This window comes from Triplophysa rosa, linkage group LG1 (assembly GCF_024868665.1).
Source record: "Triplophysa rosa linkage group LG1, Trosa_1v2, whole genome shotgun sequence".
Lineage (NCBI taxonomy): Eukaryota > Metazoa > Chordata > Actinopteri > Cypriniformes > Nemacheilidae > Triplophysa > Triplophysa rosa.
This window is the reverse complement of record NC_079890.1, coordinates 23511651-23539234: the sequence shown is the minus strand read 5'-3', so window position 1 is coordinate 23539234 and position 27584 is coordinate 23511651. Positions and strand designations below refer to the sequence as shown.

Sequence of the window (27584 nt, the reverse complement as noted above, 5' to 3'; positions counted from 1 at the left end):
ACGTGACTCTCCTCTGCCCTGGAGAAGCGCGGCAGCTCTCGGTTTGCGTGGTTTCCATGATGTTGAGCGGCTGAGTTGCAGTCTTCAATGTGGATCACTACATGGCGGTAATGCGAAACACTGCGGTAATTATGATTATTCAAGGCGTTTATTTAAATATAGACGTAGTTTGTACATGACCTGGTCTAAAGTTAACAAATGTAAAAATATGTCACAGATAACCTCATGTCTTTTCTATATATATTGAGTCGTGGATACATGAGGCCTAAGTGAAAGCTCGTTAGCCTCGTTCACTGCTAACTATTTAGCTACGCTAGCATGCCGAGGTAGCACACAATGCTGGGCTTTTTTAATGATGCTTATTACTAAATGAGCAAAAATTTACCATTGTTGGTGAAATTACTTACATTTGTTTGAGACGCACTTAGATAATAAACAGATCAACCCTGCACTGTTTTATTAAAATACTGTAATTAGCAGTTTCAAACCAGCTAGCACATGCTAGTTGCTGTAATGTACGATAAGAAGCGCGCCACAGTCACCATCGTGTCCTTTACATCTCATTGTTGATGTACGGCCAGTTTTTTATGGCAAAACCTTTTATGATGAAATTATTTACGCTAAGCTAGTATAAATGTATTATACCTGATGGAGTCATAGTCAGACACAAATGCTGGTTCATGAGGTGTAGCCAGTGATTTCTTGTCATGTGTTAAAGGAACATTTACATTCTTCAACATACATAAATCATGCATGTACTGTGTCTTGTGGACGGACACGTTAGCGATCTGCTTTTATTAGAAAAGATGACGTACTTAAGAAAGATCAGTAGTTGTTTTATTGCTTCATGTTGTTGTCAGAAAGCCTTTTATTGAAATCTTTCTGTTACAGATCAGAGTAATATTGTAAGTGCTTTTCCAGCAAGTCTCCACGAGCTTCTTGATCTGGTTGACGTAAGAAAGCATAGCCTCATTGGTAAGTTTATAACATGCATTGCATATGTTCTGAAAACTAATTTTCAAAATATTAATGTTACCTATATGTATTTACTGTCCATTCGATTATGTTTTCAGTGAGGCAAAGGTTTAAAGATGGAGAATGGACAAGGCACAGGTGGAAAGCTTGGACTGCCGCCTCTTACACCAGAGCAGCAGGAGGCCCTACAAAAGGTAATGAAAAGCTACTTTAGTGTATGTAATTTTTTGGGTATAAGGATTGGAACAAACATGATCGGGAAAGAGAGTGGGAGTAAGTGCAGTGGGATATTTTGGTGACTGGACTTTTGTTCTAGTTGTCAAGAGCATGTTTGCTTTTTACCAAGTTTGTGTTCACCTGCATCAGTTTAAAACGCTTCAGTATTGTCTGCTTGCTTAATAATTGTCCTTTTGCTTTTTAGGCTAAGAAGTATGCCATGGAACAGAGCATTAAGAGTGTTTTAGTGAAACAGACCATCGCCCACCAGCAGCAGCAGCTCACAAACCTACAGGTGAGCTGATTGGAAGATATAATTATGTGGACTTCTTTGTAAACACACATGCAGTGCAATGCTTTATGGTACACTGCAGAACATTCCCTTATTATATAAGAATTTATGATAGTTCTGAAGAAAAATTATTAGGACTGATTAGGCAAGTAGTGCTACCAAAACCACATAGTATCCCCACTCACGGTTATGTAAAAGGGTCTTATACTTGTTTGTTGGCAAAAAAAAGCTGTTGACTTGACTAAGGTTGTGTTTCAAGTATTTGTTTTATTAATGCTTTGGGTGGCATTTTATGTGATGAAATTCATCTCAAAATTATTAACAAATGCATGCACAGTCATCCGTGAACGTGATACATGTTACACATGTATTTTACTATCCACAAACCAATGCCTTATGATTTGAATCTGTGAAATTTAGGTTTTTATAAACATGAGACGATTTGTACAAATACAGACAAATTCTTGAATACAAATGTTGTATTTTGTGTTAATATATAATCATTTTGGGCATACCAAGGACAAGTTGTGCATTGGTGGATCAGGCAACACGTGTGCATTCATCCTGTTCTGTGCATTTGAATTTTGGGACTTTTTTTGCTGTTTTAAGCATTACACGACCCACATACAAACAAGTATCAATGAATAAGCTGATGCCTATGCGTTATTTTCCTTTAATAAATGTCTTTCATTCCGTGTCTATGAAATTTGGAACTGAATGAATATTAATCACTTAGTACAAACAAATATATATTTGCAAATGCAAATGTTCTCTTTTGAATTAAAATATCATAATTTGTGCATTTCTAATAGAGAATGTGCATTTGAGGATCAGGCGACACGCATGCATTCATCCTGCAGGGTTTTTCCTGCATAGAAAAATTGGAGGCGGCCGCCTCCGTCAAATGTTGTGCCGCCTCAGGCTCTCGCCAAAATTATGTTGCGAGTCTTCACAAGAAATGCTGCGTGCATTTATCAGACTGTCTGATAGTCTGATAAATGTAACTGCAGTTGCGACATCACGCCACAGTGGAGGCGCTGTTTCGTTATCAGCACACACTGAGGTGCTAAAAAGAGTCGCAGAACAAGAGCCAGCCTGTGTTTCACGGCTGTTTGTTTTGCATCCAAGTATGTTTAATTTCTTGAAATTTATTAAGTTAACATGACGTACATCATTGTAATGTCTTTAGCTGTGCAGATGGATCGTTGAATCAGCGTATACTGTACACAGCGAGTTCGCCAGTATAAACGCACATTGCGTTCAGAACGACTCGCACACGAATGACTCGTTTGAACCGATTCATTTAAACTATTGAACTTTTCAGTCACTAGTGAATATGAGATCCTTGAATAATTTAAAATGAACCACAGAGAATGCAAGATGTGAATGAGCTTTGCTCATTTAGAAAGACTGGTTAATTCAGTTGGCTATTGTGGGCTGAAAAGTTAGTTGAAAATGATAAAAAGCTTTATTTGATAAAAACATTTCTGTTTGGTTGAATAAAATTAATGTTTTATATAACTTAATAATTGTCATTTTTATCTAATTTTATTAGAACTTTTAATATGTCAAACTCAGTCACTTTGGTTAAGCCACTAAAAGGTACGGTAGGCCTACGCGTGTGTACAAGATCAGGATGGCACCACCTCCGCCTCATTTTGAGCCAGGAAAAACCCTGATCCTGTTCTGTGCTTCTGGATTTTGAAACTTTCGTTTCGCAATTTTGAGTTGGACAATCCACACACAAATAACTTCCGATCCACACACAACCGTGCCTAAGAAAAGGTACTACCACTATATGGCAGTCTCGTGGAGCTTTACAGAACTTGATGGGGTGAAAGACTGCAGAAAAGTTAGTTTTATATTTGACATTCGCAAAAATGGATGTTATAATCTCCGTTTTTATCACATAAGCAACTCTAACCAAGTGAGCTCCGTGTGTACCCGACTTTGGGAGTAGGCTATACATGCTTAAAATAAATGTTAATTTTAACAAATTGTCTTGTGTTATTTATGTAATGCATTATTGTGCTACTTTAATTTTTTACACAAGTTGTAACGTTTAAACGACGTGTTGTCCCAAGAAATAACACGGAGATGAGTTCAATTAAGGACAACACCTCAATGTTTTTAGAGGGTACGTGCCTGACGAAGTAGGAAAGGATTTGGAAAACGATAGCATTCCTCATGCTTTAGCCACCATATTGACTTTTCATGAACACTTAAGTATGCGGCTAATAATAGTATAATGTCAAAGAGTATAGATACCAAGAGGCGAAACTCTGGTGCTTTTAGGGAAACCACGCGGCCGCCATTTTGGGGTGAGAATGCTTGATAACTGACATGGTTTCTAGGGAGCCAAGGCTTTTGTCATCATGTATTATCATCATTCATTCATCAGTTGAATTTCAGCTTTAATGTTTTTATTTTTTAACTAGGGCTGCAGCTATAGATTATTTTAGTAATCGAGTATTCTACTGATTTTTCCTTCGATTAATCAGGTATTTGGATAAGTACTTTTGCTTTATTAAAGAGCAATACTAAATATACAAGATAAAATAAGACGGGTCTCTTAAAATAAACAACTAATTTGTTTTCTTTTTTAGAAAAATTTACATCTATATTGCTGAAATTGCATACATTAATATCTGTGAAAACTAAACCCATTTAGTACATTCCATTGCCATATTACATTCAAAATGCAATATAGGCCTAATACAAATGTATAAATAAGAAACATTAATAAAAATAGAAGGAATAATTTCAAAGTTGTTTGAAACTAACTTCAGGACTTCAGGAACCGGACTTTTATTTTGGCAGGTCGTCGGAAGATGCTTATTTTTTTAGTGTTGGCTTCACTCAGTAAAATGCTCTGAAATAAACTCTCAGAGAAACTCTGGAGATGAAGTTCATGTGTTTATGTCCTCATAAAGCGCAGACGCAGACAAATTCATGAGCATCACGCGTGTAGCACGTTAAACTGTGCAGTTCATTCACTCAGACACGCAGAACAGACAGATGAAATGTGTAAATAACAGGATTCGGCATCCACTAGTCGTTCACCAGTTCACCATTTCAGTAAGCTATCACTTATTTATCAGCATGAGAAATACGTGTGAGCGTGTGAACAGACTAAAATGCGTGTCTCGCGGTGAATGTGGGAGACTTGCGAGCCCTGTAACATGAATCGAGTTTAGTGGGCTGTGCGTCAGTAATAACTGTCCGTGGGGAAACGTAGTGCTCCGTGTGTACTGTAGTTAAATGAATTAAACGTGTTGCTTCGATGATTTTTTGTATTCGAGTTACTCGGGGAATCGTTTCAGCCCTATTTTTAACAAAGCAGCTGAAATTGCCATCACAACAGCAAAAAGCAGACTCGCTTTCACCCCAAAATGGCGGAAACACAGGGTGCTGGTGTTGCAATGGAACGTTCTATAGTTTCGCCTCTTGGTATCTATACTCTTTGGTAATGTTAGAGGTTAAGCTGCTTGCATCAGTTTCAACTTTGCCCTTTTGCACCTCCTGCAGTTTTTTTGCATAATTTGTAAAGAACTGTTAGATTTGCTATTGCAAATTTGCTACTGAAGAATAATATATGACTTTTGTTACTGTTGAAAGTATTAGTTTTATTTTATAAATTTTATTACTTAATTGATTTGTAGATTTTTAATTAAGATGCAATTGCTAACAAAAAAATCTAATAGTAATAGAAATATAAAGAAAAACATTTTAAGTAGGCTAAGTTTTTAAATGAAGCCGTTTTCAGCCATGTGTATCATAAATATTTGGGTTCCAGACAGAATTCTTATTTGGGTGCATTACTACTTGTACTTTATTTATTATTTGTTATTTATTGTTATTTATTCTAAGTTTTGTGGTTGAAACATTGGTTATTTCAAGAGATGATACATGAGTAACAGGGCTCCAGACTGTGCCTAAAACGGTTGCATTTGCGACAAAAAAAATTAATTTGCGAGTTATATTTTTGCAGAGAATCGCCACTGGCGACCATCCAAATTTAGTCAGTTTTAAAGTGTTTCCAACGGAAGTTTAATGGCCGGGGGAAAAGCTCTTCTTGAGCCTCTCTGTTTTGGCCAACCGACTGCAGAAACCAGACTGCAGTAGACAGAAAAGAGAATTTGCAGGGTATTTGATTTTGATAGCTCAGGTTTGTATCGCCTGTTGTAGAGGTCGTGCAGAGAGGGGAGAGCAGACCCAGAGATGAACTCAGCGACGCGCGTGCACCACTCTGTCTGCATCGCACACGAGCGGCGCTGTGCGAGACAACAAAAGACAACAGAAACCATTAAGAACAAGGCGTTTATTGCGCCGCATCCAATGGGGACAGAATTTCTGTATATAATAGGTTCTATAGTCTTTAGTCTTTTTTTTTTTACTTTAAATGTTATTTACTTTACGCTCTTGTTGTGTCACGTGGAAACACTAGTTCGTAATGTTTTCAGAGCTTTCTGTGGCTGTTGTGACAGCCTTTTACCGCAAAAATTCTTCAAGAAACTTTATTTTGAACAATTATCAGAAATGTCCTCTAACATTGTAACAAATACAAAACGAAAGTGCGGAGCATCAAACAGGAAGTCACTAGTGGTAATGGCGCCCTCCATGGAGACATCAAGATAAAGGTGTTTAGGAGCCAATGACTCCTTAATTTACTTTTTTGTCTGGAGCCCTGAGTAACCACAGATGTTTTTTTTTTCATAAATTTTTATTTAAGAAAAAGAGATTACACATTAACCTCTTAAAGCGCACCTTTACTCTATGCCCAACCCATGAAAATTACCTGCTTTCACTTAAATGGCTGTTTTTCTTGAACCGTTTGGAATATAATCACAGTTAGAAGACACGTTGGGCTATGTTCAACATGTTTTAAAATTGTTATAAGTTAAAAAAAAAGTTAGAGAGGCTGAAGTACACTCTAAAAAATCCTGGGTTAAAAACAACCCTATTTGGGTTCTTTTGGCAACCCAGCGCTGGGTCAAAAGGGACGAAAAATTCACAAAAGTGTACGTTGTGTGTACTTGGGTCTTTTTTATTTCAAGAAATTGTTTTTAAATTGCCTGTTCAGCATGCTTTAAGATGTGCAGAACACACAAGAACTCCACCAAAAGTAAAGACATGGTCAGTTTGTATAATATGTGTATAATACAGTTTGTCAATATAAATAATTTAAAATCTCAGTAGTTCAAAATAAACTTCATAAATTTTTATCATATTTCCTAAGACAAAATAGTCAGTTCAGTTCAATAGACAGTAAGAACAATAAATCAATTGGGTAACGCTTTAGATTACGGCCCGCAACGTACTGAATAGTTAAACAGAATTTACAGTGTAACTAATTGTAACAATAATGTACGTCTACAGTACATATCTGTAGGTAAAGGGGAACAATATGCAAAGTTTGGGGAAGAAGTCAGAAAATTAAAAAAAACCTTTATACTTTAAGTATTTTAAAACTAAGGGGTAACTGTTTTAATATTACATGGTATGCATGACCTGCAGTTTGCTATACATCAGTCTTAGCGTGAACACACACTACATTTTTGTAATTGCAATGTACCCATAAATAAGCTACTTTGGATATTAATTAAGTACGAGGTTCTTATTTCATTATTATAGCAAACACGAAATAAGGGGAAATTATGTGACAGCAAGAATGAAGCACGCAGTCTGTCAACTGTAAATTTGACTTTTGAGTTTTGACTTTAGGATTAATTTTTATTTGATTGATTTTAGGATTGTTGGTCACAAATCATTTCTTTTAATTATGAGTTATTATGAGTTATTTTAATGAGTTTTAATGTGTAACGTACAAAATCAATGTTGATATTTTGAGTTAATATGGCATGCAGTTCCCTCATAAATATTTTTTTAATTTTCCCAACTCTTACCCCTTTATTCCCCAAATTTTACATATTGTTCCGCTTTATCTACAGATATGTACTGTAGAGGTACATTATTTTTACAATTACTTACGCTGTAAATCCTGTTTAATTATGCGGTACATTGCGGGCCGTAATCTAAAGCGTTACCCTAAGAAATATTAAGTTGTACTGCAGAAAGAGGTGAAACAGAAGACAGACATACCCACATACAAATCCACACACCAATATGCACACGTACTAACACACTAGAATGAGACATACACAACACGATGAGCGCACACACACACAGATCGTACACGACAGAGTACACACACACACACACGCTCAGTGAGAGCACACATTTAGGATAAAGGAGAGAGAAGCACAGGTCAAATATAACAGACTATAAATTCCTATATGCAATATTAATTAAGTAAAACTTTAAAATTCTAAAGCAGCCCCCCCGGTCAGGCAGATAGTGCAAAAACAGTATGCAAACGGTGGCGAGGAACCCAAAACTCTAATCGAGAAAAAAAACCTCAGGAGAACCCAGGCCCAACCAGGGGATTCCAGTTCCCCTCTGGCAAAAGCTGCTGCCTCTGCACAAGCTCCAGAGAGCTTGCACAACAAGGCTAAATAAAATAAATAAACTTAATAATAAAATAAATTATATTTTAAGATTATCATTAATAATCTAATAGCATTTGAAATTTTGTGGTGAAGACATGTCAAGAGACCGCGTCCTTCTTTATCCAGCTCTATCATCTCAGCTCTTGTCAGGTCCCCACTTCCCATTCTCCGCGCTTTACAATTACTTACGCTGTAAATCCTGTTTAATTATGCGGTACATTGCGGGCCATAATCTAAAGCGTTACCATCAATTGTAGTATAAAAAGAGTGTTTACATTAAAAAGTTCTTTTCCACCTCTGCAAAATTTCAAAATCGGTTAACATAGGGCTGTGCACGATAAATCGAAATATATATGATGTGATTTATGCACAGCTTGTGAGGGAAGTACAGTAAAATGCTGCTGCACCCGAAAGCCAGAGGGTGTTCTAGTGCAGAAACTCAAAATACGCACTGCAGAAGATGACCATAACACACACTAGTTCTAGGAAATGCCCAAGGATAATTTTATCCTCTGTTCCTCAAGCCGCCTCGGGTATTTTCATGATAATAAAGTATATTTATAATGATCATGTTTGACGGGTGTTGCTTTTTTAAATGCACGTTATAAGCGACTTTTCTTAGAATGTACCAAATTGTTGATTTCGCCGCTCTTAATGTTCCTGGCATCTTTCTGATGGATGTGTAGTGTTTTGAAATCTAACTATGGTCTGTTTCACTTGCATGGAGATCTCCCTGAACCCCATGATGTGGGTTCACAGCAACAGCTTCCAAATGCAAACACCACATGTAGAATCAACTCTAGACCTTTAACATGCTTCATTTATGACAAAATTATTTAAGGAAAAGCCCATACATGTGAATAAAACAGCTTTTTATTCAACTGTCCAATTACTTTTGGTCCCTTGAAAAAGGGGGGCGCTTCATATTAAAGAGCTGTAATTCCTAAATCCTTCAGCTAATCTGGATGTGAATACACTCTAAATAAAGCTGAGAGCGTGCACTTTAAGACAATATCTATTATAAAACTGTAACTCGAAAACATATTGATACACAGCTAAAATAACAAAACAATGTGCCTCTGTCCAAATATTTATGGCCCTAACTGTATATGTATTTGCAGTTTTTTGTGTTAGTAAAGAACTCAATCAGATATATATCACATATATTGGTTGATTTATTCATTTTTTTATATTTTGGATTTTAAAAACAAGTAGAAGTTGTGTTGAATGTCATTTTTCCTAGGTGAAATGACCACAGTTTTAACGTAAGACAAGGAATCAGGTTGAATGGAATTTACATTTGTTTTACACGGAGTGAACGACTTCAACATGAGTTTAGCATGTGTCAGAGTTTAGCATCACTGCTAGCATACATACCCCATGTAGACAGAGCAGCGAGAGATGAACTACAGTGCACCTTTTTGTCTGTACAGTACATGATGCGTGTGCATGCGCGTGCAGTCAGCGGATATGAGAGATGCGCGTCAGTCAGCAGAGACTCGCGGTACGGTGGACCCACATGCGAGTATAAACGAGCCGTGAAAGACAGGCTGTGCACACGACCGTTTACATGTTTACTTGCAGCTTTCAGTGTACTGACGGCTGTGACGTTCTTGCCCGCATCACGGGAAACAGAAGATCAGCTTGGAATCGGCGAGAAGTGAGACTGACCGGCCAGTCACCGGTCTGGCCTATCATACGAAAAACCGGCCGATTCCGGTCTCTGGCCGGTCAATCAGTGCACCTCTACTTATTACATTATTGTGACCTTATAGACTCAAGAATACATCCATTCCAGACACGGAAGACGGTCTGATTTGAATTTACAGCCATCATTAGGGATGGGAATCTCTAGGCACGTTATGTCATGATTCGATTACGATTCAGAGGGCTGCGATGCGATGATAAAACGATTCTCGATGCATCTTTTTTACTATACAAATTTTCTTTTTCTTGCTGTGTGACTATTAAAATTAAAGTATTTGTAATTACCCAGACCTATTTTACTTCCAATATCCTTTATACAAGGGCACTACAATTTTCAATAGCAAATACTATATTTCACGAAAGTATTTTTTGTCTGAGTGTTCAATTTAACGGGACTTTTATTTTGATGGGTCTTTGGGAAGACGCTTGAGTTTTTGTGTTTGACGATAGCTTCACTCAAACAGTAAACGCTAGTAAAATAAACTCAGAGCAACTCTGGAGATGAAGTTCATTTCTTCATGTCCTCATACGGTGCAGACGCAGATAAATACTGGGCACATAATTCACTCAAACACACAGAGCCAGATGACATTTAAATAACAGGAATCCTGTTATTTAAATAAAGCGCATTGATTATTGTTACACACAAACAAGCGCAACCACGACAAACATGCAGCTCTGTCTAATGCACATATTCTTATTATTCTACATATATGTCGTACTGTTGTTTTTTTTTCAAGTTACTTGTCCGGTCGGGCACGTAAAATTTCTCTCATGCGCCCATACAAAAAACATTCACTTGTCCCGGACAAGCGTTAATGTCGAGCCCTGTTATGACTTTAATATAGTTTAACATATTTTGGAAACAAGACAAACATGATAGTTATCTTGACACAATTTGCATATGTGGGTCTTGTCGAAGCCATTTTACCTTCAGCTTCATAGAAACCAAAATGCTTCCATACATGAGCTTTTAATGTAAACTGAGCTGGTTGGATTTCTTTCTCCGCCATCTTCGTCGTCTCTAATTTGCACGCCGTCAAATATTTAACATTTAGAAAATTGATTTTTGACATTCGTGAATCGATTCAGATTCGTCCGCATTGTGATGCATCTAAGAATCTCATTTATCCCGCAGCCCTAGCCATCGGTCCCTTTCTCTGTGTCAGACTTAACTTTGTTTGTTGTCGTTTACGCTAACTCACTGCAGCTGCATCTTCTAAATAATTCCGCGAGTGGGGCTTGAGGAAGTGACGTCGCCCGCGTCTGCGCAGTGCGACCTGATGCAGCCCCTGAAGTGAGACACAGGAAACAGAAATACTGCAAAATAATAATAATAATGCAACGAAATAACGTTATAACATTTCGTCTCGTTTCGTTTTGTTTTGGTCAACGAAAATGAAGAGACATTTTAGCATAGTTTTTATTTTATAAACCACATTTAGTCTTGTTTTTATTCTTCAACAAAATTGCATTATACATTTAATTATAGTCATCGTCAAATGCATTTACGTTGCGTCTCGTTTTCGTCACGTGATAAAGGTTTGTTGACGACGATATTTTGTCATAATTTTCGTTGACGAAAACAACACTACTTATACCTCATTTTTCTTAGATTGATTTCCTTTATTTATTTATTAAAGTTCATTTAAATGCTCACCATAGATAAAACACGCAAGTTATGAAAATGTACTGAAGATATCAGATTGAGTTCTGATAATGAGATTTATTATTTATTTATATTTATCTTCTAACTATATCGTATGTATACAGAAGGAAGATAGACAACAAGTTTAACAATGAAGTATGAATATATGCACAAACAATAAGAGTACAGTATATGACTGGTGTTATAAACTGGCTTTCATGGGGTCTGTACTAGGGCTGTGCAAAAATATCGATACATGTAAATATCGCAATATATATATTTTTTTCGATAGTGATACCTCTACTATCGATAATTTATTTTAAATCATGTCATATACATATGGCCAAAAGTAAGTGAAAGCGAGCATGGCAAAAAATATAAGAACGCTTGGATCTCTCAGAGCTGATATGTGGGTGTGCTTTGGTTTTCAAAATAAAAAATGGAATAATGAGTTATATAAAATAATGCTGTTTGTGATGAGAGGCATATGTAAAATCTTTTCAGGGCAAATGCTGATAATATGCATTTGAATAAAACTGAAAATGCATCTTGCTAGATGTGATTATTTGTAGTGAGATGGGTGTTTGACATTTATTTTTTGTGGTTTTGTTGTATAACCTTTATTGAAGTGAACTTAGTGATAAACATGGCTAACTTCAGGTAGAGTTAACATGTTTTATGATAGATTATATGTTGATATCCTAATTCACCTAATTCTGTGATCGATGTGATTGTATATGTAATATTCTGAAAAAAATATACAGTGCATTGAATCCTCTATTCCATAAAGGTAACCAGTAGGGCTGTGCAAAAATATCGATACATGTAACTATCGCAATATTTTCTTTTTTCAATAGTGTATCGATAGTGATACCTCTACTATCGATAATTTTTTTAAATCATGTCATATACATATGGCCAAAAGTAAGTGGAAGCGAGCATGGCGAAAAATATAAGAACGCTTGGAGCTCTCAGAGCTGATGTGTGGGTGTGCTTTGTTTTTCAAAATAATTAATGGAGTAATGAGTTATATAAAATAATGCTGTTTGTAGGCTTCGTAAGTCATGACACAAGTCACTTGGCTACTGCAGTGCATTAGACAAAAAGTTTATTAAGAAAAGTATCAATGACATTTATTGTGCTTTCACGGATGTGACACCAGCGCATTTACAGCACGGATGAACCAGAGGTTTTATTCTGCCCATGTTCAATGTTTTAACTGTAATGCACCACAACAGCCAAGTGACTTGCGTGAGCCACCTTATTCCCCTGTGCTACCCACTTGAGGGGCGCAATCCACAGTTTGAAAACCCAAACCTCTGATCTACTTTGATTGTTTTGCTTGTAGTCAATGTGTCTCATGTGCAGCTGCTTTGTAACAATGAAAATTGTAAAAGCGCTATATAAATAAAGTTGTGTTGAGTTGAGTTAAAGGTCCATGCATCGCACATCATGGCCACTCTGCAGAGGTAAGGGATGTTTTTACACTTATCCTTACAGAAAACTCCCTGTGGTGCACAGCATGTTGTATTTCTAGATCTACTTTTTACATTTTCTATTTAAAGTATTGCAATATACCGCAAATATGTATCGTATAGAAACACATAGCAATATATTGTATCGTGACCCATCTATCGTGATATGTATTGTATCGTGAGGCACTTGCCAATGCACAGCCGTAGTCTATACTGTAGGTCTTTATCACTTTTCACTCTCTATTAGATGAACATTTTTAGTGTGTTGCATCTTTAGGTTTGTTTATTGTGGCGCTTGTCTTTGCACCACGAGTCTCTGGTCTACACACGTCTCCCAAAACGGGGGAAAGCGGCGCATCACGTCAAAGCGCTCACGCGGTGAGCATTATCGCGCGTTTCAACGCAAGTTTTACCTGGGCTCGCCTGAAGTTAAACAGAGCCCGCGTTAACCAAAAATTCTCCGTCATTGACGGATTTTTTATACCAGTGACGGAAAAATCTGAAGGTCGTCCGTCACTTTGACGGATTACAATGAGGGCAGTTTGTAATCCCCTTTTTGTCGATTTGGTTGCATCCAATCATTTCCTTTCATCAGAACGTGATCGAAGAGATGCGTACATTTCCCATTCATACTCATAAACGCCATCGTCCATTCAGGAAAATCTGTGACACCATGATTAGCAACAGCTGTTAACTTACCGGTTGTATGTCGGTGAAGGCCTTCCTAGTTTCTATGCAAGTTGGTCTGAACAAATTCCTTCCTATCTTGTGAACTGATGTTGGAAAGACTATAGGAAGCACGAGTTAGGTGATGTCAATTAACTTTTTACAATTAAAAAGAAAACAGTGCTCATGTAACCACTGAAAATGCTAGCAAAAAGCCTTAAAGAAACAATACAGCATTTTTAGGAGGATCTATTGACAGAAATGCAATATAATATACAAAATTATTTCTTCAGAGGTGTATAAAGACCTTACGTAATGAACCATTATGTTTGTAATACCTTACTGTGCGTTCAGACCGCCGCCGTCGACAGCATCAAAAAGCGCTCTGGGCGCCCTGCCAACAACGCTGTAGAAAGATTCGTGGATGCTCTGGCGCTCTGACGTAGACCAAAGTTTACAGGGCTGCGTTCTCTGGAATCCTCTCAAGCGGTGGACTTCTACGTTACGATTGGTTGCCGCCGAACCGCGTCATAGCTCATTACCATAAAGTTGACCTGATTTCAACTCTCCTTGACGCCCTCAACGGCCAAGATGCGCCGCGCTGCTGCGGGATGATGCATGTGACCCGCTGATTAACTGAAAGTTTATTCATCATTGAGTAAAAGAGTAAAACGCGCTCTCGCTCGCTCTCCAGTTTCAGCTCCAACGCGCTCTCTCTCAAGCATCTGGACGAGTACAATATTCAAGCGGTTCCAGATAAACAATGATGCTCAAAACTGCTCCGTCACACAGCTAATATTACAGCAACAACATGTCTTGGTATGTTAGTATAATTTAATTACATGTCCCAGGAATGTTCAGAGTTCCCTCTCGCTGGTTACTGCTCTCACTTGATATTGGCGGTTACACGCAGACTAAACTGTCAAAATTATGAAAAAACGTGTTCCTTACCCCAGGCAAATTCACATTTTAACACTCTTTCGTTGTTTTTCCCACACACTTCTGTTATGAGCACTGCTAACGGGAGGCGGAGTGATATCAACAATCAGGGAACCTTATGAACTTGTTTAACATGAAGCGAATGCTCTCTTTAACGTCCGCATGCACAACCCAGTGCTGTTGGGTTACAGTTGCCAACCCAAATATGGGTCAAATCGACAAGTTTGCATACCCAGCGGTCTCAACCCAAGCGTATGGGTTAAAAAAATATCCCAGCAGTTTTTAGAGTGTACATTGAAATAAAAATATTTGTTGCGTAACACCTTTATATCATTAAAAAATATGAATGATAAACATGTCTGAGGCATGCAGAAATGCAATGAGACCAAATCCACACAAGAGTGAAGACAAAAGTTCCAAAAATGAGGTTCCTACAAGGTTTTTTGTCAGACTAGTGCCTTTTCCAAAAACAGCCACTTGGAACTCCTAATTAATCGGGCAATCAGGATGATGGCAATTCGCAAAACATTTTTTTATTTACATATGCTGATATTACATTGATTACCATGTAGTTAGCCTCCAAACACAACCATGACAGGCAATACACATTAGAATGCCACGAGACCCGAACATAACAGCAATAACGCGGAATGAGACATCAGTCGTGAGTAACAGGTGTGTCAGGGGTAGCTCGCTTGTGAATGGTCCAGTGAACAATAAAAAACTCTAAGGCCACATGCGGTTGTCGTCGTCTTATTGGCTACACATTTTGTCTGTCAATTTTTTTCCATGAAGTCATTGGCTGGCGGGGGAACGTAAGAACAATTATGGAGGCCATTCCGTTCAGGCGAATTGTGATGTAAACAATGGACACGCACACACCTTAAAGAGCCAAACAGCAAATAATGCTTGAATTTAAATAAAATTACATTTACATTTAGTCATTTAGCGGACGCTTTTATCCAAAGCGACTTACAAATGAGTTAAACAATAGAGGCAAATGGATCAACACAAGGACAACAAAAAACATAAGTGCAGTAAAACTGGTATCCTATAGCCTACCACAGTATACAAAGATACGTTGTTGTTTTTTTGTATAAAAAGAGTAGAGAAGAAATAGAAGTCAGGTGTTGACGGAAGAGATGTGTTTTCAGCCGATTCCTAAAGATGACTACAGAATCTGCTAGTCTTGTAGCAGCGGGCAGATCATTCCACAAATGTGGAACAGATCCAGAGAAGGTACGTAATGATTTTTTTCCCTTTTTGGGATGGCACTACAAGACGTCGTTAGTTTGCAGAGCGTAGGGATCTGGCGGGTACATGAGTCTGTATTAGCGAGTGAAGATATGGAGGTGCTGAAACAGTGGTGGTCTTGTAGGCCAAGAGCAGAGCTTTGAATTTGCTGCAAGCGACTATAGGGAGCCAATGTAACTTAATGAAGAGACTGTGATGGTCGATCAGCCTAGTTGAATGGAGAGGTTGCGATGATGAATCTTTGGATCGGCTGGGATTACAAGCAGGTGGTGGTCCTTCATCCAGTGCGAAATGTCACTCAGGCATGCTGAAATGAGTGCAGAAACAGTTGGATCATCGGGCTGAAATGACAGGTGGAGTTGTGTATCATCTGCATTAGGGCTGTGCAATTAATCGAAAATTAATCGAAATCGTCAATTTTGGCCTCAACAATTACAAAAACAAAATAATCGAGGTAAAACGATTATTGTGCCGCATTCCATTTTGCAAGGATCCTCTCTTTTCTTGTGATATAAATCCACAGCGCACCCCTTTCCTTTACAGTGGTTCAGCTGTGCTATTTCTTTACATTTATTTTTCAGTTAAATTCACAGTTTAAAAGCAAAGTTATTTATTTTCTATGTTGTTTTAAAAGTTAATGAGTAATCGTGTTAAATAATCGGGATCTCAATATTGGCCAAAATAATCGTGATTGTTTTTTGTCATAATCGAGCAGCCCTAATCTGCATAACAGTGTGAGGATAAGCCATGTTTCCGAATGACAGAACCTAGGGATGTCATGTATATGGAAAGAGCAGCGTTCTAGCACTGAGACCTGAGGCACCCATGTATTGAGATGTTGATACTCAAGAGCCCTCACCTCTCCAGGATACTCTAAATGACCTACCTGAGAGGTAAGACTTGATCCATTGTAACACCATAAGGGATTCTAAATTACACAATTTAGGCCGCATTTACACCGCATGTATCAAGTGACCCAATTCCGATTTTCTCCTCCAATGTGGCACAGATCGGATATGACCCATGACCGTGTAAGCAGGAAAAAGCACATAGATTCCGATATTTTCAGATCGGTTTCAGGCCTCAATCATATGTGGAAATAAATCTAATATGAATCAGATACGTGCAGTTGCATCTGCCATGTAAGCAGACAGATCAGATATTCACCCGTCATTGTGAGTTGTGCATCATTAATTCCTTTCAAACAGAGCGATGATCCCTGAAATTATACAATTGCCAGGAAACAGTAGTTAAGCGAGTTTGTCAATTATTCGAAAATGAAAAAAAGACTATTGGTAGGCTCTATTTAGCAAAATCATGTATGAATGCATGTACGTCCTAATCATCAAACTGAATCTCAAGACGAGAGAATAGCGTTGTCTGCTTAAATGCAGTTTTAAAGTTTGTAATTAATCAAAATTAAAATTCATCACACTATCAAAATTTATCAACACAAAAACACAAATCGTTTTAATAAACTTGATCGCTCAGCAACCTTTAAAACAATTATTACTGTTCCACGCAACATAGAAGCTCGAGTTTCTCTTCAGACACCCACTTTACTTTTAACAGGCTTCACTTGACCGAGCACTGATTTATTCCTCAACAAAAACATTATAAACAACATGAACATTATGATCATACACCGACCTAAGTGTCTATGAGTTGTCTTTTATTAAGCGGTTTTTCGTTCGGTCTGCGTGAGCTTGTTCAAAAAATCTAAATGATAAAAAACTTTCTCAGACTTTAAAAAGCATTAACGATTAAGTCATTTTTGAACTCACATTTTTTTGTACGTCATATAAATGAAAAATGCGCTGCTGTAATATTCTGTGCCTTTTATATTGCAGTTGCAAAAATACCAGCTAATTTTTACTTTAAGACTCAGATTGCATTCCGCTATAATTTGTATTGAGGCTCTTTAAAAATGCACTGAATACTCCACGCCTGAACAATTTGCTTTTATTTTCATTTGACAGTTCAATTTTTATCTTCGTAAACTGCCTGAGCTTAATCCTTCTCTCAGAACCTTTCATTTTTTTCGTTCTTATTGTCATTGTTCTGCATTTACCAATAAATATATAAGTAAAAGGTATTCAAGTAAAATAAAAAACAACAATAAATGCTACATAATAATAACCCAAACAATATAGCTTATTTAGCCCTATTTGGCTAAATATAAAAGGAAGTGGCTATAAAAGCAAACCACACTATTGAGCCACCTAAAAACACAGCAAGGGAAATTTCATCACCTTCACAGCCCTACATTCACGATTAAAAAATATGCACATGACATTACATTACATTACAGTACATTACACGTGGTGTCTTTGTGTGAAGGCACACTGGGGGACAAATCCTGGGACACATTATGCATTAATTTTCAGAGATCTCTGTATGAAAAGGCTATTAAATAAGCGGCGGTGGCGAATGACGTTTTAACTTTTTTTTGGTCAGTAAGTCTACCTCGAGTTGTTTCGCCATGTGCAGTGTAAATGCAGAGATCGGATATGTCACTTTTAAAAGATGTAAACGGGTCGTCAGAAAAATCGGATATAGTCGCAAAAACGGAATTGAGCAGCAAGAACTGCAGTGTAAATGCGGCCTTAGAAGCCGAGGCTTTCTTCACAAATAGCTCATTATGATTTCAGACTTCAAAATGTGCGCACTGGACGAGATGGTCACTGTTCATCTACAACTCAGATAACGCACATATGTATGTGCAAGCTCAGGTTCAATGGGCCTGTTTTAACTTTATTTTTACCCTGTTTTAGTTGATGAAAGTGTAATTGGTAAATAAATTATTGTTTTCTTGTATGATACATTATTTACATAAACAATGGGAGAAATGCTGACAAAATTAAAAGCAAATAAGCTTTTTGATTATTATGTTTTGAAACGACAAAGACTGCATATTAATTTTTATTGGTAAATGCAGAACAACAAGCAGCAATGAGGCGCAATTCAAATGAAAATAAATTTTATTTATGAAAAATAGTATAAACCTGCTGAGAACAGCGAAACGAAAGTCTCAAAATTAAAATGCACAGAGCAGGATGAAAGCGCGTTTGTTGCCTGATCCACAAATACACAACTTGTTTTTGGTAGGGGTGTGACGAGATCTCGTGGCACGAGATCGGTCTTGCGAGAACTCAATATCCTCACGCAATTGGCGTGATGGAGTACTGGGCTCGAAATTGCGGCCATTTTAGTTGCATATGCTCCCTCTATTTAAATTGTGTGACCTCAAAATATATTTGGGAGCATTTGTGTGAGTGCACATTGTTGTGGTGCAACCTGTTTTCATTACTGTACAGAACACGCTAATAACTGCACAAAGTATGTGCGTGCTGTGAGCTACAGTGACCAGGCCCAGCCATTCATAAGGCAACGTGATTTTCCATGCTCTACTTTAACACCGTGTCTCTATGTAAACACGCGCTAGATGGACGGTTTCAACATCCCCACGCGTCCGCAGCGCTAGTGTTTACTAGGGTTGGGTATCGTTTGGGTTTTTCTAATACCAGTGCCACATTGATACTTTTAAAACGGTACCAGTGCCTAAACGGTGCCTAAATCGATACATTTAAAAAAGAGCCACAAAACACCAGTGGATGACATTAAAGAACAAAATATTTATTAAGTAATAAAAATACACAAATTCACAATTAAAGTGAATGTGAAATGAGCATGTACACAAATATTGCTAGAAAGATGTTATAGTGTTTACTTTACCCTCAAGCTACAACTAAATGCTCGCCATATTTGTATTAAATATGGGCATAAAATGCGTTGGAATATACCAACAGATTAAGTCCATTTACAGAGACATTATATGTGCATTGTTTTAATAACAGACAGTATGTATAATTATATGCCTATACATGCAGTCAGAGTAAAAAGCTTGACAGACTGAATGTCTAGAGATCAGACTGACGGATGCTAAAAGGTTTTTAGCACTTTCACTGCTGTGTCTCGATTGTCTTTCTTGTCAAAAGCGTTACAGTGTTGAGAACGAGCTCCACAGCACGCGCTTCATTGATTTTAAACGCGCGCAACAGTTTTATTGTGATTGCTTGAATTACAGACGCGTCATATGCGTTTCGATTGAACGTTAGTTTCACTTTAAAATTGCCTTATGCGGCAGTTGACGTTAAAGACTGAACTCACTGAGAGGGAGGGAGACGAGAGCGCGCATTAAAACTGTCTTTCACTATGATGAATCCACGGGTCATGCACGGTCCGATCCGTGGGGCGCGCGCGATCCGTGTGGATCACAGATCATTCGCAATCCGTTTAACAATTGTATAAGGTGTGTTGGATTTGTATTATCTGAGGTTTTCAACTTTCGTTCACGTGAATGAGGCCAAATGGATCAATCGACGGCTAAGTCAGGATTTCAGTGGCCCTGAAATGAGGCACTGAAATCTGCGTTTTGATTCGGTCCAGTTACATACCGGATACATAGGTATGGCACCGGGTCTCGGTACCCAACCCTAGTGTTTACGGCGGTTTGCGCTGCCATCAGTATAGCAATTGCAAGTTCACATTACGTTATTTTAAATGCATTCACAGGCAAACCTCTTCAAAAACCCATCATCTGTCTCTTATATATGTCCAATGTCGTGGTGTTTATGTAGTTTTAACTGTTTATCTAAAGGCTATGAGGGTTCAGTCAGTGGAGGAATGAGGATTGACAGTATGATTTGATCGCCTCCTCTGCTAACATGAGAACTATGCAAAATCATATATAGAAAACAACCACAGCTGTTTACTAAAAGCTGCACCTGTTAAGAAAACAAAGCATAATTTTTGTGACAAAACATTTTGCAGTGTTTACATATTGTTTATTACTGCATGATATAGTTCATTAAAATAAGTTTAATTTGTTTTATAAAATACAACATAATTTTATAATGCCTACATTTTTTGCATTTTGTGTTTTTAAGGTAAATAAGAGAGGGTGAATTTTTCCTTATATATTTCATTGTTGAGGATTTCTTTAAAACAAGTCTAAAAATCTCGTCTTGTTCTCGTGAACTAAGTCTCATGTCTCATCTCATGGAATAAGTGTCTTGTCACACCCCTAGTCTATGGAATGCACAAAATTATTATATATTAACAAAAAATACAACATTTGTATTCAAAAATCTGTCTCTATTTGTACGAATTGTCTCATGTTTATAAATCTAAATTTCACAGATTCAAATCATAAGGCATTTGTCTGTGGATAGTAAAATACTTGCATCACGTTTACGGATGACTGTGCTTGCATTTGTTAATAATTTTGAGATGAATTTCATCCCATAGCATTTTGACTGACCAAACTAAAATAAAATAAGTACGATTGACCGCTTTGTTGGAATAACTGTACTGTATTTGAACTACTCCTAAAATTGATCTAGAATCGATTTGTTTGCACTCCCTCACTGCCAGTTTGGTTAAGGTCTGGTATTTCTGGAAATCATACTGGCATACTACTACATTATTAAGTCTGCTTATATTTCGGACGACTATCTTTGATTCTAGCGTGTACCACACTACCCAAGCAGCTTCATGACATCAGCCAGATGAATTTTCCAAGTGATTCACATACACACCCTATGCCTCTATTTTTTGACTCCATGGGGAAAAGATGGAAGTGTGCTGCCTATTTGTTGAACGTAATACCTGTCAGTAATGTTGCTGCTTTAACTGTGATATGTTACAGGTTTGCATTCAAAGTAAGTGGTGATAAAAGAGGTGGGCGGAGCTTAAAGTTGAGTCTGAGGCTTTGACCAGTCAGAGAGACTGACAAGATATGTCTGGAATATGTCTGTCTGCTGTTGAAAATTTAGTACAAGAAAGGACAAAAGGAGATATCTAACCTTTTCAGCACTTTTCCATCTTTACTGTGTTTCAGATGGCAGCAGTGACAATGGGCTTTGGAGATCCTCTCTCATCTTTACAATCGGTCAATAGAATATTAAACTATTATTCACCTTGTGTTCGCATTATTGACATAATGACCGTTATCCTTCTTTAACTGGCATTGACCTGGCCCGACACGCTAGACATTTGCCGCAGCATATTTAAAAAGCAGACATGGCTGTTGTGAATGAAATTTTCATTTTTGCTCATCCATTTCATTAAGCAGGTTATAAAACAACTTTTAAAACAACATTTAGAATGAGAACGACTGAATCTTTCACCACCTCTTTTAATTTATTTTTTGTATGTGTAGGGCAACGCCAGGGTCCTCAACAGTATAGACTGTTTTCCTGTAATTATCTGACAACCCATTAGTCTTTGTAAATCATTGCATGGCCACTAGTGAGGGTGCCTTTATTTTCGTGCTCATTGATCTAGATGCGCAATTGATCTCTTGTAAGTTCATTGCTCAGCCTGAAGCTCAATTCATTGCAGGAAATCTTGTGGTGTGTGTGTGTGTGTGTGGTGAATGGTTAGGATGATCCATTTCTTCTTTGTGAATATGCTGTAGCTTATTAATGTCATCTTTTCTCTGCTGTAAAAGAGAGCTAACGGTCACTACGACAATCCAAATTGAAACATCTGTATAAGAGCTGTATGTGTAAACGTATACTTTCGTCATGTGGCTGACACACTATCCAAAACTTAATGCTATAAATGATAAATGTAGTCGTAAGTGTAAAATGGATCAATTTGGCCAGATTCTCCCTCAACAGTGAGCTTGATATGTAAGTCCAAAAGCTCACCTCATGAAAAGAAATCTATTTTCACCTCAGCTCATTATTCAGGATGATTAGTTGTTTTAAGGGTTTACTTTTACATGTTTACTGCATTAGGAATATCGTTGGACAGAATTCAGGTCAGTCATAACTGTACATGTTTCAGTCTGCGAGCACACAACTTGCAAGCAGCACTCTTAAAAATGGTATAGAAAGGGGCTGTGCCACATGTTCCTATTTCTTGTGCTTGTTATTAATGGTAAGTGATGTAATGAGCAAAGAGGACCAAAAGAGTGGGAACTAGCACCACTGTTCCAAAACAGAAGCTTAAAACTTTTTTAATCTTTTGCTACATTTGACCTTATTGTCTTGTGCTTGTGTGTAACACTCTTCAGCAGCCAATATTCTGTCTTTTTGTCTCTCCCTCTCCTGACCACTAGGTGGCGGCACAGAGGCAGCGAGCTCTGGCCATCATGTGTCGCGTGTATGTGGGCTCCATTTATTATGAGCTGGGGGAGGACACCATCCGGCAGGCCTTTGCCCCCTTTGGACCTATAAAAAGTATTGATATGTCTTGGGACTCTGTCACCATGAAACACAAGGTATGCTTTTCATTTGATGTAATGTCTTAAGATACCTGCCAAGAACATGCCAGTATCATAAATCCAAAGAAATAGAAAATGTTGCATTTAATTTGTTTTTACCTTTAATCAAGATCAAAATTTTGAATTTCAATATTGTACTACTAAAGTGATAACCTAATGTGAATCATTATTGATGAAAAATGTGCATAATTGTTAAGAAACAGTATCACATTGCAAAATAAATTAATTGTCCTTAAAATTCACCCGTGGTGACTATGGCGATGTTTCTTAAGAGACTTGTATATCTTGTACATTGAATGCTCTCTCAGGGCTTTGCCTTTGTGGAATATGAGGTTCCTGAAGCAGCTCAGCTGGCCCTGGAGCAGATGAACTCTGTCATGCTTGGTGGAAGAAACATTAAGGTGGGTTCCAGTTAGGACCATGAATGTTAAATATCTTTTAACATTCTTTTTGTGTGCATCAATCAGCAGGTCCACAGAACCTGCCATGTGGTTGTGTGCCAACTAAAATGAGTTTGCTTAAACCTTCTTCTGTGTATATGTGTTTGTCATCTAATCCCAATGTTTGCATACTGTGGTATGCTTCCACACCGTCATCTTGTTTGTTTCCGAGCTCCCTTTTTCTAGGAGCCGCAGAGATGGGAAGCGTTCGCTTGTGGCGGGCGTGTTCTTCTCTGTCCAGGATGTGCTTATGATGGGCTGCGCCTGGCTGGTGTTTGCCTGGCCGCCCCACCTGCAGCACAGATACCACATACCCAAAAATGTGTTTTTAACAATCACACATTAGAGTCATGAAAACACTCATCTTTCTTGCTTATCTGTGCTCTCACGTACTTTGGCTGTAGACAAGAAGTTATGTTAGTGTACTATTCTAAGTAATGACTTGATTAAAATTTTAACCAAGGTTGAAAAAACGACATAAGAGAAGGCATACAAGCTGTGAAACTTTTGGTTTTTAATGTTTCATGCATTTCCAAGTAGCTAAGTAGAAGTGCTTGTAATGGTTGAGGTGTTTTGGTAAGTTTGGTTAGAGGGTTCATCAGTTTTTGTGTCTTATCTGTACTCAGCCAAAACTTCTTATTTAAGACAGAGAGGGCAAATTTTTCTTTCCTGCTTTCCGTTCTTCTATTTCTCAGCCACATGATACACACTTGCACACTCATTCCTTCATACACTTCCACTTAGTGGCCCCTTTGCTGGTATGTATGCTGTAGGTGGGGCGGCCAAGTAACATCGGACAGGCGCAGCCCATCATCGACCAACTGGCTGAGGAGGCACGTGCCTTCAACCGAATATATGTAGCCTCAATCCACCCAGATCTATCCGACGATGACATCAAGAGCGTCTTTGAGGCGTTTGGAAAAATTAAAAGTTGTATGCTGGCACGGGAACCCACCACGGGAAAGCACAAGGGCTTTGGATTTATTGGTGAGCACATCTACAAAGTGCTGTAAACAACGCAAACTCGATGGAGATTGATTCATGGCCTTATCTTGGCTTGGCCTCGGTGGTGAAAACAGATGGAAAGTAGGCTCATAAGAGGACATTGTGTTTTTTTTCTCAGTCAATGCTAAATTTTAAGTAAGGTTCATCAATGAGGATTATCTTAAAAAGTTACAAGGTCAAGTATGCATACAGAAAATGGTTGTCGAAGAGAGTGAATGTCCTTAGACTTAATGTTTTAAAGATGCTAATAAGGTCGTTCCTTAAATGTGTGTTATATCAACAACTTGAAATAAATGTAAGAAATCCATTAAGGTGCAACAAAAGAGTGTCAGTAAACATATGCCTACATTCAGGAAGTGCTGTCTCTCCATTTCATCATGAGTAGAATATGACAAGCCTCAGTCATCGCTGGATGCCGTATCATCTATGAACCTGTTTGATCTCGGTGGTCAGTACCTAAGAGTGGGGAAGGCCGTCACCCCTCCCATGCCTCTGTTGACACCCACGACTCCTGGAGGTTTGCCCCCTGCTGCTGCCGTGGCTGCTGCTGCTGCGACCGCCAAGATCACCGCTCAGGTGCTTATAAATGTCAGAAAGGATCCTAATTTACTTTCTTACATAAACAAGATTTTAGATTGCGCCCTTGTTTGACTACTCTTGTGTTCTGTAGGAGGCTGTTGCTGGAGCGACAGTGCTGGGCTCTCTCGCCTCACCGGCGCACATTCTCAGTCAGCAATTGGGGCTACCGCAAGCCGTACTAGCTGCCCAAGCCCCTGGCATCATTACAGGTCTGCAAAAATCAACGATTACTTACTGCTACTATGATCCAAATGCATATGGAATTGTTTACTTGGCACTCTTAGTTGATCAAGAGCTACCATTACAGAAATGGCAGCTGTATTTAATGGAAATAATGTTTGCCTTAATTTTGCTTTTATTTATATATATATATATATATATATTAGTCTTAAAGCTTCTCTTAATCACTGTCTCTGATGTTTTTTTATAATATTCATAGGTGTTACACCTGCTCGCCCCACTCTCCCTGTAGTCCCCCAGGTGGGTTTGGTCAACCCAGTATTAGCATCCCCACCAGTCATAACATCTGCTTCCGTGGGCACACCAACATCTACGGTGCAAACACATACAGAAGTGAAGCAAGAAGAAGACATTCGGCTCACTAAAGAAGATCAGGATCGACCGGTGGGAAATGGGCAGGACAGCGAACTGGAGCAGCTAAGCATCAGTCCAAATGGAGGAAAACAAACAGTCGTGCAGTCAAAGGTTAGACACCATCACATTCATTCTTGTTGTAAGAACCTTTATAGCCATTCAAATTGAATTATAACATTACTAAGTTAATTAAGTTTAGGCTCTCTTTAATAGTTTTCCCCTTGTGTTTCATTTTTTCAATGTGCAGTCAACAGTTATGGTGTTACGCAACATGGTTGGCCCAGAGGACATTGACGATGACCTGGAAGGCGAAGTAATGGAGGAATGTGGAAAGTATGGCGCTGTAAATAGGGTTATCATATATCAGGAGAGACAGGGTGAAAATGATGATGCTGAGATTATCGTTAAGATCTTTGTGGAGTTCTCAGATGCTGATGAAATGAACAAAGCCATCCAGGCCCTCAACAACCGCTGGTTTGCTGGTCGCAAGGTTGTAGCTGAATTGTACGATCAAGAGCGCTTTAATAATAGCGACCTCTCTGCATAAGACTGTCCCATGATGGCCACTGGTCTCTCAGCTCTCAAACTCGCTCAGCTTCCATCACTGCTGCTAGAGATTTGCGCCTCTTTGAAACCTGTAATTATTTTTTTATCGATGTTGATAGTAATAATATTATTGGAAAAATCCCAATGCAGGGATTTAGCTTAGGACAAAAAAAATATGCTCCTCGCGCATTTACGTTGTCACCTACTGTGAAATACTTGCGTTTTTTAACTGTCATTATTATTTGCAGAGGTTTTTTTTGTAATTTTGATGCAATTTTCCCCATTCCCATCCCCACTTTTTTACAAATGGCAACTTTTTCTCCACTGACATTGTATTGAAATTCTAAACATTGTGTTGGTGACATTGGTTCTGGCTTTACCAAAACAATAAATTTCTCTGATATGCAGTCTTGTTTATGTCATTATTAACGGGGGTTGAATTAAGACATTTGCATTGCAAGTTGTAAGTTTAAAATCGTAAACATTTACACAAAGGTGATGTATAAAACTGAAAGCATAGCTTTTGTATTCTATTGAATGTCAAGATGTAAATATTGATTATGACCAAGTTTAAGAAGAAGAAGAAGAAGAAGAAGAAGAGCTTTATTGCCAAGTGTGCTTGCAGGAATTTTCTTTGGTGTTGGAAGCTTCTAGTACAGACATTCAACACAATGACAATACAATATAATACGATTTACGGTCTAAAACATTCTAAATTGTGCATATATAAAATAAAGACTATTTTACAGAAAATGGGGGATAATAACATATAAGAGACAGAGATATATATAAGTTATATATATATAAGAGATATATAAGTTAATATACTTACTAGTAAATTTAGTGCATAATGCCAGGTGAGTCTGAATTTAGATCCATTACAACATTTGCCCGGTTTCACAGAAAAGGCTTATCTTAAGCCAGGACTAGGGTTTAGTTAAATTAGAATATTTTCACTAGTTTTGTCACTTTCAAAAAAGATGCCTTAGAAAAAAACATTACTGGTATGAATCTTGAGACAAAACAATGGCACTGACATATTTTAAGATATTTTAGGGCAAGTAATTTGTTAAAATAGCTCAAACGTTTACTTTAGTCTGGGACTAGCCTTAATCCTTGTCCGTAAAACCGGGCCATTGTTTCTTAACTATAGAGGGCTTTAGATAGGCTTCAAAATTATTTAACTAAAATTATTTAAAGACAAAAGCATTAAAAAAATCTAAAATCAGCTAAAACTTTGAAAAAGCATATCTGTTAATTTAATTAAAATACAACACTGGCTTAAATAATGTTTGAAAAACTTGAACTAAATGAAATTCAGAAATGTTGCTGCAATAAACTGAAATTAGTTTGAGGCACTGAAATTCTCAACTGAAAATAACTCGAACTTAAATTTCAAAATATGAATAAAACTGAAAACAAAACTACAATAAAAATGGCTAAAA

At 37.8% G+C, this 27584-nt stretch overlaps 1 protein-coding gene across 4 annotated transcripts; it reads left to right on the top strand.

Moving 5' to 3' along the window:
• On the top strand, positions 1-26546 carry puf60b (poly-U binding splicing factor b). 4 transcript variants are annotated; one of them, XM_057334191.1, is made up of 12 exons: positions 1-125; positions 892-975; positions 1074-1169; positions 1397-1486; positions 21584-21634; positions 22811-22972; positions 23284-23376; positions 24189-24402; positions 24806-24996; positions 25091-25208; positions 25439-25704; positions 25841-26546. In XM_057334191.1, exons 3-12 carry the CDS (start codon positions 1092-1094, stop codon positions 26138-26140), a joined length of 1563 nt encoding a protein of 520 aa, XP_057190174.1. In that variant the 5' UTR covers positions 1-125; positions 892-975; positions 1074-1091; the 3' UTR covers positions 26141-26546. The 4 variants fall into 4 exon arrangements, with proteins under 4 accessions (XP_057190174.1, XP_057190169.1, XP_057190188.1 ...); XM_057334186.1 differs by having other exon boundaries at positions 24806-25008; XM_057334205.1 differs by lacking the exon at positions 21584-21634.
• Positions 26547-27584: the final 1038 nt, after the last annotated feature.